This window comes from Varanus komodoensis, unplaced genomic scaffold (assembly GCF_004798865.1).
Source record: "Varanus komodoensis strain SLA01 unplaced genomic scaffold, ASM479886v1 scaffold6_2, whole genome shotgun sequence".
NCBI lineage: Eukaryota > Metazoa > Chordata > Lepidosauria > Squamata > Varanidae > Varanus > Varanus komodoensis.
This window is the reverse complement of record NW_025336346.1, coordinates 16,206,909-16,223,138: the sequence shown is the minus strand read 5'-3', so window position 1 is coordinate 16,223,138 and position 16,230 is coordinate 16,206,909. Positions and strand designations below refer to the sequence as shown.

General features: G+C 39.1%; 2 protein-coding genes across 9 annotated transcripts in view; one reads left to right on the top strand and one right to left on the bottom strand.

The window, feature by feature from the left end:
• Window positions 1-16,230, bottom strand: part of CCDC66 (coiled-coil domain containing 66) — a 36,280-nt gene that overhangs the window by 5,851 nt on the left and 14,199 nt on the right. Inside the window, exons 11-18 of one of the 2 annotated variants that reach the window (XM_044451352.1) lie at window positions 14,767-14,851; window positions 13,549-13,710; window positions 12,089-12,236; window positions 10,424-10,576; window positions 8,120-8,598; window positions 5,441-5,478; window positions 2,355-2,629; window positions 1,339-1,460 (exon numbers count right to left, since the gene is read on the bottom strand). In XM_044451352.1, the coding sequence (XP_044307287.1) occupies window positions 1,339-1,460; window positions 2,355-2,629; window positions 5,441-5,478; window positions 8,120-8,598; window positions 10,424-10,576; window positions 12,089-12,236; window positions 13,549-13,710; window positions 14,767-14,851 (1,462 nt within the window). The remainder of the gene's footprint in view (window positions 1-1,338; window positions 1,461-2,354; window positions 2,630-5,440; window positions 5,479-8,119; window positions 8,599-10,423; window positions 10,577-12,088; window positions 12,237-13,548; window positions 13,711-14,766; window positions 14,852-16,230) is intronic. The other variant, XM_044451353.1, reaches the window with a different exon arrangement.
• TASOR (transcription activation suppressor) overlaps window positions 1-16,230 on the top strand; it is an 88,567-nt gene that overhangs the window by 64,124 nt on the left and 8,213 nt on the right. Inside the window, exons 25-29 of one of the 7 annotated variants that reach the window (XR_006416706.1) lie at window positions 1,398-1,452; window positions 2,706-2,809; window positions 8,279-8,322; window positions 10,033-10,094; window positions 10,502-11,140. The gene's annotated coding sequence lies outside the window, so the exon portion shown is untranslated. Of the gene's footprint in view, window positions 1-1,194; window positions 1,331-1,397; window positions 1,453-2,705; window positions 5,507-6,979; window positions 7,492-8,278; window positions 8,323-10,032; window positions 10,095-10,501; window positions 11,141-16,230 lie in introns of those variants that run through there. The other 6 variants (XR_006416707.1, XR_006416705.1, XR_006416708.1 and 3 more) reach the window with 6 other exon arrangements.

The window sequence follows — 16,230 nt, the reverse complement described above, 5'->3', positions numbered from 1 at the left end:
CAGAAGGAAGCAGTGAATCCATTTACAATAACTACATGCAGTCCCCAAGTTATGAATGCCAGAGTTGCAAACCTATAAGTACAAACAAACTGCCATAAAGCATGTATTTTTTTAAATTACTGCAGGAAATTGTCATCATCATACAGAGAGAGGAAGTAAAAGCGTAGAGAGGGAGGCCTCCAAAGCAGATCTTCCTGCCCCACCCATCAAGAGAGGGAAATCTCTCTGGTATTTCCTGGCTACAAAGAAGTGGCACTTATGAGTTTGGGTAGGGGTGGCTAGAGCTGTTTGTGGTTTTTCCATTTTCTTAAACACCCGTGAATGCGGTGGGCCAACTATACCTGATTCGACTTATAAACAAATTCAACTTAAAGATGAATTTCTGTTTTCTCAGGAATGGAACTTATTCATAACATGGGGACTGCCTGTATTTGCAAATTTCCATGAAGCAGGTAAAATTATTTAAAAGACCACATACGCCAGTCAATATTAAAGATTGTTTCAGTATAAAATTTATCTATGCAATAATCTTCTCCAAAAGGAAGGACACTGCCAAAATGTATGGTTAAAAGAACTATTAGCTATAGCGCACCACCAATAATTATCTGTATTAAACAGAGCCTTATTAAGATGTTCTAGTGTCCAATAAACACAAAAGAAGCATTTTTGCTGAGAACAGTGCAGCCTGAGAACAGTACAACTCTAAGATCCATAGAAAGATAGATGCCAAAGAGGCAATGCACTGATTGGGTATTTTGAGGTGGTGCCTGCAACAGTTTCTTGAATTCCCAAATGTGTCCACAGGTCCAAAAGAACTGGTGACCTCAACTTAGCATGTTTGACATGGTATATTCATAGCTGTATTCAATGAAAAATACATCAGATACTATGAAAATCTCAGAGTCTATACATTATACAAGGTGATAGAATTCTCAGGATACCACTTTAGATGGCAGTTGCGGTGGACACTCAGTTTTTAATTACTTCTCTCCATGAAAAGTTTGGTGGATCAGTGAAGAGGCTATTCTAATCTTTGATACATGACAGTGGATGTTCAAGTGATAACTCTTGGAAAAATACTATTCTTCTGTAGTGATACAGTCCAGAATTCTAACCTAATTCTGTGCATTATGAAAATTGGCTGTAATGTGTGCATGGATAAAGTTAACATAGAAATCTTTTTTTGTCTCTCAGAGGATGCAAATAGAGAATAAGAAAAGAGTTGGATGTTAAGAGGGTAGGATGAAAAAGGAACCCACAAGGAAACAAAGATGGATCTCCTAATTTTGCGCATGCAACTTAAAAAAACTAAATAATGAATTCAAGCTAATACTGTACCTGTCGTAGCTCTGAAAGTCCTTTGAGTATGGCCTGCTGTCTGTTTCTCACCACATTAGGATTAAACAGTGGATCCCTTACATGATCAGAGCTAAAAATTTGCCGTGGTGTATGGTAAGCATCTAAAGACACATAAAAGTGAAACGTACTGTAAATGCTATTGAAGATTTTAATCTTTTTTAAATGTCCTAATTTCAAGTGAATGTAGAAAGACAATGTACACATATGTTTCTAAAATAATATAGTGTTACTGCTGTTGTAGAGCGCTCTTATGTATGAGCCTCCTGAAATATTCAAAGCCCTAGATACAATATTACCACTATGCTCTCTATCCTTGGGGCCAGTGTTTGCCATTTTCTCCAAATTACATTGCACTAAAACCAATGGGAGAAAACTGGTCTATGTTAGTTACAGGAAAAGCAGAGGTCATCGGCTGCACTGGGGATCATCAGCTGTGATGGGGACATAACTGAGAGCCAAGAGAGCTGTTGAACTCTCCGAGCAGGCCTCCTTTTACTCCTTCCCAGCAACAGCAAAGGAGCCATGCATGGGTTCTGATGCGAATCCGTGGTTGGCTCTCCACTCCAAGAATGAAGCTGTGTACCCACCTTGAATAGGGAAGATTCAACGAAATCTATGGCCTTTGGCCCAAAGATTGTAATCTTTAAAAAATTACTAAAAATGTATCAAAAGCAGTATTTAGGACAGTCTTCCCCAAAGTGGTGCCCTTCAATTGATTTGGACTGCTGCTCCTATCAGCCCCAGTCAGCATGGCCAGTGTTTAGGGATTGTTGCAATGGTAACTGCAAATATCTGGAGGGTGTGACATTGGAGAAGGCTGTTCTAGGATGGTATTTGCTCATAAGTTACAAGATTTTCAAGAATATATTAATATTTTATGTGAATTGTTTCATGTTAGACTAACAGTCCATTAGAGTAAATGCTTTTAGCAAAAGAAATTGGAATGCCAAAGTATTCATTAATCAGAGACATTCCTTCAACTCTTACTGTAGTACCATTCAGGTGTTCATATTGTGGATCATGCGTTGAGGGTCTAGTCATGGGTGCATCCGGATCAAGGTAATATACTTCATTCGTTCGCACATAAGGAACAAAGTGAGATGAAGGCGGCCTTTCCGTTTCAGGACTTGGAGGAGATCTTTCACTTTGATAGGTATTGGTACAGATGGTCTTATCTCTTCCATCACTGCCATCATGTGGTGGGAGATCAGGAGATTTCACTTGTTGCTGTAATCTGTTTTTAACTGCTGGAACAGGTGGTGAGTTTGATCTGTTTGAAAACAAGCACAACAACTTGATCGCCATAACTAGATTCAAGAAGAGGGCTTTGTTTGTCTTCTTCACAGTGTTAATACTAGATTGTGCACACCGGAGGCTTGGCATTTCTTATTTCTTCTCGCTTGTTGAATTGTCTCCAGCAAAACCACTGCGATGCTACCATAAATCCCAGGTATGTTCCCTAAAATCTTGTTTTCATCCCCCAAAGCCTTAGCTTTTATTATTGTACTCTGAAGCAGCAAACCACATAAGCAGTAACCATATTTTTATTTCCTGTCTTTCCTCTAAGTTGCTCAAGGTGGCATCCATGGTCCCCTCCACAGTTAGCATCACAATAACCCTGTGAGGCAGCTGTAGGAAGCAGAGCCAGCCTTGCTAGTGCATTTGTCAAAGAATTCCTTACATCAGAAATGTATGCAGCTTCAATTAAAAAAGGGAAAAACAGTGGGGTTGATCCGAGGCCTTTTCTGTACAGAGCACCCAACAAAGTTTATCAGTGGAGGAAGTAGGCAGGACAGCAATTTTTGCTGATCTTCTGCTTCCCATGCTGTTCCAGATGCTTCCCTGTAGCAATGTTTCAGTGAGCACCACAGGCTCTAACAATGAGGAGGAATCACACGATTCATATACCCCTTCTTCCAGTGCCTGTGGAACTACACTAAGTACAGGTCTGAATCCAACCAAGTAAATGAAGAAAAGCATTTGCTTGATTGTTAGATGAGAGTGTAAATCAGCAGGAATAAGGTAAATGCTGCAACAAATCGCACAGAATCAGAGCTGGAAGGGACCTCAAATGTTATCTAGTTCAACTACCTATGAATGCAGGAGATCCATTGCTACAGCTTCCCCGATAGATGGCTGTCCAGCCTTTGCTTAAATACCTCTAAAGTCCAGCACCTCTGGGACGTGTCAGGGAGGTAGGAACAGGTGTTGGGATGAAATACAGTCAAAGAAAAGTTTTCTAAGGCAATATGTTTGAGGCACAAGATGACTTGGACAAAGTAAGGAGAGGAACAGTATTTGTAATTAAATTTGATCAGGGAATTCTGAAATACTTAAACATTGTTCTCAAAATGCATCCAAAAAGAAACTATTATAGAACTGAAAAGTGATAACTATTTATGTAATGTTTTCACATGTGCTAATGCTGGACATTGGAGATTGAGTAATAGATAAGACCATCAGATGAACAAGTGGTCAAAACCATCAGCTATCACTTCATGTTGTAAATGGATTTAAAATCAATAAACTTTAGAAACCATTACGAAAGGAAACAGACATTTTATTTATTTCAAGAGGGAAATGAAGTCCTTCTGCCAACCCTGGTGGCAAGGCCATAAGATAACGAATTAATGCCTGGTGCTACAAGCTGCACACATAAATGTTCCACTTCTTGCTATATGACACAGACCGGTCAGTAGAGAATTCAATGGAATAGTAAGAATGAGCTTCAGAAACTCAATCCTGTTTAAGACTGAATTTAAACTGGTTTCAACAGGTTCACGGAACTATTTGACACATAGATTTTGTATATGCATATTAAAATTGCATTAAAACATGTATTCATTGCTTATTTATTAGGTTTGTATCTTGCCTTTTTTAAAGAGCTTACATCATTCTTCTCTTCCTGTTCTTGATCGTATCCCCACAAAACAACCCTGAGAAATAGGATGGGCTGAGAGTCTTGTGACTGGCCCAAGGTCACCCAGTTAGCTCCATGGCTGAGCAGGGACCAGAACCCAGATCTCCTGAGTCCAGGTTCCGCACTCTTAACCGCTACACCACTCTGGTAGAAAACCTGAGACCCAAAGATATTTTAGGAGAGCCAAAACAACATTGTATTAAGCTACACTACGTTAAAGGTGCCACCTTGGCTGAAAAACTACTTCCATTAAGTACAGTAGCTGGAGAATGCTAGGCATTGCAGGACCTTGTCTAAACATGCATATGCTTGCACCCTAAGTCTCTGTAAACCATTCCAAGAGCAACTGCTTTTAGTCTTTCAGGTTCTGTTGTATTTAAATCCATTACTATATTTTAAAATCTTTACACGGCTGTTGATTTTTACTTTGGTTTTATGTTGCTATGTGTTGTCAGCTGGTCTCCAGTTTATGGTGACCCTGTGAGTGTATGCCGTGTCCTTGATAGTCCTGCTTAATCCTGCTCTGGATTTTTCTCTTCCTAAACATAAATTGCATTGTGTCCAAAAAGTTTTATATTTTATCATGCTGTATTTTAGAGTTTTAATTATTACACACACCCAGACAGCTTTGGCTACTAGAGGATATAGAAGTGTAATTTAAAATAGCAAAACATTTTAACTGTAAACTGTCTGGAATGCCTTTGCCCATGCGGTGTATGAAGCAAATCAAATATTTGGCTTAATCCCCCCAAAATTGAGGCCAAACATGTTAACTACATTTATTTGCATTCATCTCGTTACTCTGGCCTCTTACTGCTCTTACTCAACTGCAGTTGCCTTCCCCTTGCCATATCTAAATTGAGACTGCAGAGTCAAGTGCTATTATTTGGATATTAAGAGTACAACCCTGTGTTCAGTAAACTTACTAAACTCAGTGCAGTTTACATCCATCTGGATATATACCGCAAATGCCTCATCTTGATCTTTGCTATCGTAAGAAATATCCACAGATCTTAAATTTCTCAACATACTTTTTGCTTTGGGAAGAGAATTTATATTCATTGTGTTTTTAAAATTAACTTCAAAAAGTTGTAAAAATGCTGGTCTTATGAACTTATACAAAAACTCACTGAATAATTTAATGGAGAATGAGATACTTACCTTTGTTCAAGCAAACAGTTTTTTGGAGATGAATCTTCCTAAAATAAAACCAAAGTAAATAAATGACAAGTCTTTTCTCATCACTCTGTATTTTGTAGTTAACACGCCAGTTAGCTTGCATTTCTCTCCTTTCCTTGTTTTTAAACCACTTTTTAGAATTTGGTTGGGGTTTCTACCATACAGAAAATACCTACGTATGAACCCTAAATTCCTGACTTTGTTACATGCTCTCCCAACATTCTGCCACATACTAATATTTGGGATAAGAATGAATGGGAAATACAGGTGAAAATGGGGCTGACTTGATAATTTAGCACCTCCATCACCAACTTGGTGCCCCCCCCCATGTGTCTGAGTACAATTCCCATAATTCCTAGTCAGCATGGTGATTTGGGATAGTCAGTTCTTACATTTCTATCTCATCCTTCTAGAGTTCTCAATGTGTTACTGGGCTTTCTTGTTATTCTGACAAAAATCTCTTGTTCCTAAAACTTTAAGATCAGCTAGCCTTAAGTGACCCAAGGACACATGGGGATATTTTGGTCAAAAAATAATTTGAAACCCGCCAAATAACATTGAATTAAGTCAGATGGTACATAGCTGAAACTTGTCCCATTTGATAGAGAAATATGCCCTGATACGATATTTGCTAGAAAGATGTGGTGTATGTATCTAGGTGTATTTTAAAGTATCTTACAGTGTAAGTCATCCTGAGAAACCTTTGTTATACAGGGTCATATAAACATTGTACATATGTAGGGAAATACATATGTATGAGTTTGTAATTTACCTTGAAGTCAAACTCATCACGGGGGCCCTTCCACTTAAATTATTGCTATTACATTTCATTTATATCCTGCATGAAGAACCCATTTTATTCTCCCAACACCACCATGTGATGTACATTAGGCTGAGAGCGAGTGACTGCCCCAAAGTCACCCAGGGAGCTTTATGGCCATGTGGGGACTAGACTACAGATCGCCCGGGTCCCCAGTCCAGCACTCTCACCATCATACCACACTGGCTTTCACATTACATTTCTGTTCAGTAAGGATTTCCAACATAACATTATTGGGATTTTTTTAATGACAAAAAAAGCACATTTGATTGCATTAAGAGGTGAGTGCAGAAGAGAAAGGAGTGGGTTATTGAGCCTTAATGTGCCAATCTGCATAGGAGGGAAGAGAACTAGTGTAAGCAGAGGGGGTTCCTTGGAAGTGAGTTGGCATACTCATCCAGAACTGGAGGTGTTTTGATTTAAAGCTCTGGGGACTGAAAACTGCTACCTTTAAGTTGAGTGGTTCAAAGACTGAGCATCAGCCTAAGCAATTGAGAGGGCAGGATTTAAGTTGTATATAAATACAGTCAATGCAAGCAGTACTTGGCAGTGTCCTAGTACTAAACAAAGGTGCTCAGTGAAGGTTCTTCTAATCACAGCATTAAGGATGATCCATTTGTGGTTGAATAATACAGTTTAAGCTCTCATTTCTTGTATATAGCCAAGCAGCTCTTTCATTCAAGGCTCAATTTCTGTTGCAGGGATACTGCAATAAATCTTTTCCAACACAGAGTATTTCAGCCTTCCTCAAGTTGGTATTCTCCAGATGTTTTGGACAACACTTTTCATCATTAACAGCCAACACAGGCAGTGTTTAGGTATGATGGAAAAAAAATCTGGAGGACACCAGGGCAGCCATGTAAACAATTATCACTGTGTAAAACTGAAGATTTTAGTACAATGTTTACTTTTTTCCCCAGAAGTGTTTTTTTTTATTAACAGAAGCCACTTTGAAGCCAGCTGTAGCAAAAGCCAAGGTGTAAATTCTGTAAATAAATAGTACAACGATGCATTGCCAATTTTCTCAAATATATGTGTCATCCATCGCAGACAAGTAACCTGACTATGCAAATGTACTTTTGTAAAACCCAGTTTGGGTTGAAAATGAAGCATTGCCATATTTTCATGAATGAGATAAATTCTACAATTGTGTGTAACCTGACTAGAAACAATGTAGCTCTATTTTTGAATAAAAATCAGATGCTAGTGATCAGGTACTGAGCTAACAAATCTTTTAAGACAAATCCATTGCATGGGTGACAACAGCCTGAAGTGTGGCTGTGATCTTAGGCACACCTCCTTACGAGTAAACTCCAATGAATTCCATGGGAGCCACTTCTGAATAAATGGGCAATATGATCAGGTTAAGGTCATGTTCAAATGGCAAGTCATTCCAGTTTAATACATATTTAATACCTTCACTGAGGTAGAGGCGACCCAGTGCAGATGCAGCAATGGTATCTCATTTTTGAATGGGAAAGGCCAGGTGGGGCTGACACCCTCTTGAACATTGGCCTTACAGCTACTACTTCCAAATTGAAAAGACTGAATCCTGTAGCACGCCTAACAGGTTCTATTTCTGGGACTTTTATTTCATGAACTCAGCCTCTTGTGCAATAACTAGATATGCACTAGAAATGCCCATAGATAAGGGATACGCTTGCTTTTATGTTCTTTGTCTTTAAATGCTGCTGTTGTTTAATGCATTGCTCTCTTCCATTTCTTAGCTTTGGTGCATTTATTATTATAAATGTTTACATGGATTATGTGAACTCAGCCTAAGATAGGAAATGATTACTTTGGAAAAACACATTAGGCATCACATTTCTTACCGCATTTACCTTATCTTTAACATCATCTTCATTGTGAAGGTGAGGTGAAGGGAATGTATCTGGAGAAACACCTTTCTTTTGACTAAGATTTCCAGGGCTATTTCTTTCAATCAACTGAAGCAGTTCCATTTGTCGTCGAGCTTTCTTTTCTTCTCTTTGCTTTTGCAGACGTTTTGGATACTTTTCTGATGCTGGTATATACCTCCTACAAGGTTTGTTTATGTTCCAGTCTGGTCTTTTTCCATTCCTTTCCACTGCTTTGGTTTGTTTTTGTTTTTGAGCAAATTTTTCATATAGATTGCTGTAACTGACAATATTCTCTTTTTCTGAAATCTTTTTATCTAGATACTGTGCTTCTTTCTTGCATTTTTTGCTGAAGTCCACTTTATATTCTATAGCAATATCTGGAGATGCACAGCCCACTCTTCCTTTCCCAGTTTGTTTACAGAACATTTCAGAATGAGTATGTGCATCAATGTTAATACTCTCTGAAAAACAGAAATACATATTCACACCTTTAAGTAGTTCTTTCAGCACTCTTCTACTAGGTTTATTCAAACAGTGCTTTGATTTGTAGTGACCAATATTAAATACCACTTACTACTCAGGTGTATCTACTCACACTGGACCTGTTCCCACATAATGCAAATGGTTACTGCACAGTTACTTTTCTTGCCTTGTATCAAGAGCTGTTCCCCACTTCTTTCTTTCTAACAACAGACAGTTTGGGGTTCACTGAACCCAGAACTAGAAACTATTTCTGAGAACCCTCATTCTGAGTAACCTCAGACCCCATCCCTCTGGGAGTGCCCCTCTGGAGACAGGTAAGCCTCCAGGCTGTACACAGGCCCCCTACTTGGCTAGCCCCTCCCTCCCAGTGCTATGTCATGGAGTCAAGGATTGGGCCAGGTTCCTTTGGCTTCTCTCCCATGTTTCTTCCTGGTACTTCCACAAATTGTTGGTTCCCTGTGGTGGTTCAGGAAACCAAATGTGCCATTTGTCACCATGCTTCTGGTATTCACACAGAACAACAAGTCACGCCACAACCAAATTCATTGTGGCTAACTCCTGCCTAAATAAAGCTCACACTGGGTTGACAATGGAAGTTGTTCTTCATGGTCTCTGCATCACACATATGAGCTTTCCCAAGAGATGGAACTAATTACCATATCAGTACCAACAGGAACTCCAATCCGAGCACCACTGGCACAGTCGAACCCAAGACCACCACCTTGCTTGGATACACAGTGACCAGAAACGGCTCTACCCACCTCGATCTCTGAGGGTGAAATTCACGATTCCCCAGTCTGTTCGTTACCATGACCAGAATTGCCAGTCAGACAGACAATGAGACCACAAATGGATCCTCAAATACAGCAACATGTCTATCTGGGTTACTCTCAGTAAATGCTTCATTGAGTTCAACAGACTATTCTGTCCATGCCTTTGAACTGGAGAAACATAAGTACAGAAGAAACCCATATTGGACCGGTGGCGAACAGACTGGGGAATCACAAATCTCATCTTCAATATCGAGGTGGGCAAAACCGTCTCTGGTCACTGAGCATCCAAGAAAGGTGGTATTCTCAGGCTCAACCGTACCAATGGTGCTCGAATTGGAGTTCCCATCAGTACCGAAATGGTAATTGCTTCCATCTCTTGGGAAAGCTTGCATGTGCGAATGCACAGATGACCACTTGAAGAATTATAGTTACCGGTAAGCAACCTGGCCTTATTAATACACTTACATCTTGGTCATATACCAGCCACACTTTATAAAACTGACTGGATAAATATTTCCTTCCTACTGGCTCCCAGTTGCTCCATTCAGAAGTACCCTTCAGAACCAGGTACACTTTGCTTTGTACCCTTCAATCTCTGGATGTGTTATTCAGCAACCTCCCCTTTTCCTGACTCTACAGCTACTCCAGAGAGAGGAGATACTGGAGACTTTCATACATCACAACACCATCGTAGCAGTAAGGTAACAACTGTGGCAATTCAGTGAAAACTTCGGTTCATTTATGGGATAGTCTAACATCTAACATTATGGCAGGGATGAGGAACAAGTGGCTCTCCAGATGTTGTCCTAGCTCGGGGCGGGGGGGTATGATGAGTTTATTTCCATCCCTGTGCTACGCAGCATTATCAATTTAATGTTAAATCCAATTTATCAGAAAGTCTCCTGTTTAGTCATTAATGAACGTGGAACTTTGTCCTTGTAAACATCGTGTTTTACTAGCTGTAGTCAAAATACAATACCTAGCCCTATAGATAAGACAAAAGAACATCCTACATGCTGATCTTGTGTACCTGTCTGCACAGCTGTGTCTTTCCGAGGAGACAGAACAGTTTTGACTTCTTGTTTCAATATACTGTCGTTCTCTCCAGAACAGCGATCATGATGATCATCAATATCCAGGAGGCTGTTCAGGTCAGTGCAGTTACTCTCACATGATGCATCACCTAAAAGGAAAGAGAGAAAATGTATACACATAATACTCTTAACTCTTCTCTCATTGATTTTCTATGTTTCCTTATCAGCTTAATGCAGAATCCACAACCTAAATCAATTTGTCGATTTCTAAAAAAAGAATAAAGGAGCTATAAATTACCTCAACATAATTAAAAAGAATTAGAGATTATGGCATCTCTATCCAGCAAGACTAAATTAAACAAATAAATAAATGGGTAAAAAGCTATCAGGAGATGCAAATGCCACCCCAACACAAACATGCCGTTCAAGCAAATGAACAAATACAGGCTTCTTGCTCTTTACAACAAAAGGCTAACTTTAATTGCTCCAGATTTGCCTATGAGGGTTATAGGACAAACTAGCTTTCTGCATTACTCTCCATGAGGATGGTTGTGAAGGAAAACTGGGTGCCGCCTGCCTACCCCACATACAAGCATTTCAGTGTCCTTAACGCCCTGCTGAAAAGTGTGGGTGTACATTCACGTTCATGAAATTCATTTCTTTGTTTTAGCTCATACACTGAGTTGGTTTGACTGTGAACAGGTTAATTAATGTTTGGGCATATTTTTCTTTAATGCCTTATATAGCTGAAGGGCTGCATGTTGGTATCAAGTAAAAGCATATAAATACCTCTATTACCAAGATAAGAATGAATGTTACCAAGCCCCCCAAATGGCAGAATTAAAGGCTGAAGAATTAGGAAAAGCAAGGTGTATTTACATGCAAGGAGGACAAGGAATGTGAACAAGATGCATCAATGGAATTTTAAACAGAAAAACAACAGACAGAGAATTCCATGGAAAGCCTGAAGCCCTGAGGCAAAAGTCATGAAGTCAAGCATTGGTCAAGACATCTGGGGAAAAATCATGTCCTTTAGCATTGGTAAGATGAGTCCAATTAAAGTACAACCTTGACATGCTGTCAACAAGTATGATTTTTTTCCACACTGTGCAAAGGCTTAGGAAATAAAAGAATTTAAAGCATTCAATTTCAGTAAAAATTGCATTTGGTATTTGTATCTCAGTCTCGATAACGTCCTGCAATCCCATCTGCTATTTCTCACACGTCTATCAAAATCCCCAAAAGGGATTTGAAAACGTTTCCATTTCCTTTTCATATGACTCAATAATAGACTTCAGTCTTGATGTATACTGCATTGATATTGCTATCAATGCGCAGAATACAAGAGGATTACCACTGCCTCATGTACCTTACAATCTAAAATGCAACACAGGAGCGAGAACAGAGGACAGAAAGTGAATGGAGGCAGGGGCAGAGTGAAGAAGAACGTGCCATTCTTGCATATATTTAGGCTTAGTTACAGTGGGAATAGCCACCTGAAGGCTGTGCACAAGACATAATGAAAAAGATGGACCTTGGAAATATTTTGCCAAGCATTATAAAAAACACATACATTGTTCTTTGCATGTGGTTATCAAAGAACAATGAAATGTATTTCTAATTAGCTCTGTACAATTACCGCAAATATACCTGGTACTTACCACCACCAAGATTCTTCTGCAATTTGGAAATATCATGCCCCTTCTGAGCAAGATCTTTAATACGCTGTTCCTGTTTCAATCTCTGGGCCAGCTCTTGAGCCTTCTGCATCGTCTGGTATAGCTCATTTGTTTTCAGAGTCATAATTTCCTAACAGGATAAAGATACATAGACATATGAACATTGGGCAAGGGAACAAAAGAATCATAAAGCTATCTTAAGCAAAACTTATTTCTATTCATATTAAGCTATCTGTACAGTAACATACCGTTCCGTGGTTCATCATATGTGGCACATGCACACAGCCCCAAAAGACTCCCTGTTCAAGGCCAAGCAGCTTTTGACAGAAGCAAAATCATTTGGAAACCTCCCTGAGGAACCAACCGACTCGGTGTAGTCTATCATGAAGCTGTGTAATGGCAACAACCCTCAAATCCCAGCACTTCTTGAATACAATATTCTTCCACATTAGTTTTGTTCAATTTCCAGGACATTTTACTACTCTGTACCAGCTTCTGCTTAAGGTCATGAAACGTGCCCTTAAGCAACAAAATTCACTCATAAATAAAATGTACAGGAGTATTGCAGTGATGCCCACTATGCATATGAATTATAACTACAAACTGCTGACCTGTACCACCTCTGAAAAATTCATCCAGACATCTATAGTAAAAAAGTCCCTGTGTTCAGGAAAAAGGGTAAAATATCAGCACTGTTAGCTGAACTGATATATTTAGAATCCTGGCACTCAATTCAGGGAAGCATCAATTCATAACCTTAGAAGACTTGTGTGTGAGGAATCCACCTAACATAGAGATGGTCGAGGCTCTCCCGAAGTTTTGGCCTGCAACTCCCATCAGCCTTAGTCAGCATAGCCAATGGTGAGGATAATGGGAAACATGGGGTGGGGGGGGAGGCACAAGCTACCTATCCCGATCTAAAGCTACCTATCTAAGGAGCACGTTGAGACAAAAACTGCCTCAAAATAGAAGTAACGGAGTTGAATCCAGCTCTGTTGTTCCACCAGCAAATCATATATTGTTGGCAGAATGGAACTTCCCCATCCTTTCTTTCCCCTGAAGTCTCCCAACTGCTAGAACAGATTTGAAGAATACCCAGGAGGAGCCTGGAGGGAGGCGGAGAAGATGGACAAGACCTGTTCTAACAGGGGAACAATGGGTTGTTTGGGTTGACTCTAACCCAAGCATCGCAGCACTGTACAGATATGGCATATGTTTTCACTGAGTATATGTGGTCCATCCCTATATAATCTCCTACAATATAACATTTACTGAACATTTTATTTCAAGTTTCAATTTGGCATAATTTATTCTGATTTGCTAATTGAAGTGGAGGGGGAACTGTAAAAAGAAATCCTCAGGAGCTGGAATTTGCGCAAAATACCATTATTTTCATTTGACACTAATGGCTCAGTTCTCCTAGTGCACTGTGAAATGCCTACTTCTTTTTGCTTTTGTTTGAGCAGATCTTCTTCAAACTGCTTCTTCATCAGTTCTTGTTCCTTGGCAAGCCGGAGCTCTTCTTCTTGCTCTTCCTGCTTTCTTTTTTCCTCCTCAAGTTGTTTCTTCAGCCGTTTTTCTTCCACCTGAGCCATTATGGCTTTCTGGAAAGTTCATGATAAAATGTTCTTGAGAGTTGTAACTAAGTAGGATGTAATGTTTATTACAAACATACACAGAGCAATAGGAACCCACCACCCCAAAAACTCTATAAAACTAAGGCACTGTTGGAATTATCTTCTGTAAGAATTTTTTGCCTTATCTCTTAGTATCTTCTCAGTACAATTAGACTTCTTAAATTTCTCATTCTGGATAATGCTAATTTATGTAGGTCAAGTTTGTTTGTTTTCTGAACAACTGAAGAACTAGACAGTTTATTTTTTATTTTAGAAAACCTCTTCCTCCTTTTTAGTGTCTGTAGCATATAGATTTAATTGTTTTGAAAGGATATTTAAAAAAAACAGTTGCACATCTACATTTGGATTGGACAGGAATGGCATTCAAGCAGAAAATATTTTATGGTGCGTACAACTTAAGCAAGCCTTCGAGAAGAGCTTTAAACTTCAGAAGCAACAGTTAGGAAGTCTTTTTCCTGCTACTATGAAAAAGAACCTTTGGAGTTAGGTAACAATAGCCTTCAGGCCTGGAGCTTACTGGCTCAAGTGACATAAACCAGAATGATTTTGCCTAAGACACCTTGCATTGCTATTTTCTATTTTCATCCCCTCCAAGAACCTAAAGCAAAAAAAAAAAAGTATGAAAGTATATGTGAGGGAGGCAGGAAAAGGCAGTGTAGTGTTTTTTTTACTAATCAACAGCTGAGGATTTGGGAAATGAAGCCTCAGGTATCAAGATATACTATGGTTTATAAATATATATTGTAATATTTTGACTGACTAAAGAAAAGGCTTAAGGAACAACAAAGTGATACAAGGAAACCACTGCTGGTTAGAGAGTTGTGTAATAACTGGAATACTGAAACTCTGAGGGTGATTTCAACTAAGATAAAGAGCCATTTAGTGAAACAGAGATACAAGTCTGTTAACAGTAGGCTTTCAGAAAACCTCATGAAAGTTCAGCTGCAACATCCCAATGAATGATAGATGGAAAAAATAAAGAAAACCAAAGAGGAACACTGCAGCAAAACACATTGATTCTACCTGGTGTTCTAATTGTTTTTGCCGTCGCCGTTCTCTTTCCTCAATTTGAGCAGGATCCAAAAGGGCCGTCATTGAGCGAAGGAAACTATGAGCAGAACAGCATTTAAAAACACACACTATCATTTAAACATACAAACTATTGTGTAATAATAGTATGTATGACATTTGAGGCATGACATTGTGACATGACATTTGTGACATGACATTGTCACAAATGTCATGTCACACACCAACTATTATATGACATTTAATAATGACATTATTATTGCATTTCTATACACCAACTATTATATTTACACCTTTGTTCATTTACACTGATGTACAAATTTTGGGAAGTTATCACCCTCCAAGATAAAATGTGCTAATTCATACATATTTTGATTAGATGAATTAGAAAACAGGTGATAAAGGTGCTGCTTGGCTAAAGTTTTCAAGATGTTTCACAATAAAGATTTATGCACAGGCGAGTATATTTGCCTACAAGGGAGGGAGGTGTCTGATGATCATGACGCCTCATAACTTCTCGACAAAGTATGGTAGAACAATGAAACTGGTACCACATGGAAGTGTATAAATTTATCTTCACTTGAGACTAAAGATTATTACCTAACTGTAATTTATTGTTCTTTTATTGCAAGGTACATTTGTCTTGGTCAGATCTATGAATCATACAGTTACATCTGGTGGCGTGTGAAAGTCTCATTGTCTAACATTTTCAAGGAACAGTTGTGTGATATTTTCCCAGAAAAGCCAAGATGCTTTAAAACTGTGTAAATAAAGCAGATAGCTTCTGCTACATTTATGGCGAGGTTACATTTGCACCTCAAAAGTGCAGTATGATGGCAGTGGTAAAAAAGGCATAGCACCTATATTTTGGATGCAAACTAGGGAATCAGGACAAGAGTTGGGCCCCTCATTATTGTTGTATTACATGTGCAACTTATCTGTGTCATTGGCTAAACAACAAGAAAAAGTCCATGCCTTTCGCAGTCCCAATGGTGTGGAAGGAACCCACCAGTCATAGTAGTGACTGTTATTTTTGCATGGTTCTCCCAATTGCAAAAGGGATCTCAAGAAATAAGAAGTGGACCGTAGAATATCCAAACATTCTACCTGCACAGTGTCCTATACCCCATCATGAGGACTTGTCAATTCCAAATCCACCAGACTCCTACTCTCCAGACTCAGATGATGATAAAGGTGATGAGCAGGATGCAGCTGATCTGGGCAATCGATGTTAGCGGACCCAAACTTTAGCCCACCGTACGCTCCTCCTGAACCCCATCTAATTTCACAGAGTGAACTAAATGACCATTCTCATTGCTATATCACATTTTGCAGAAATGTTATGGAGCATAATAGCACATCTCCCTCATAATTTTGAATTATTTTGATGCAATTTTGACTTGAACCTGTATCTTGGAAACTGGAGCCAATTAATACTCAGGACTTAATTTTCCTTTA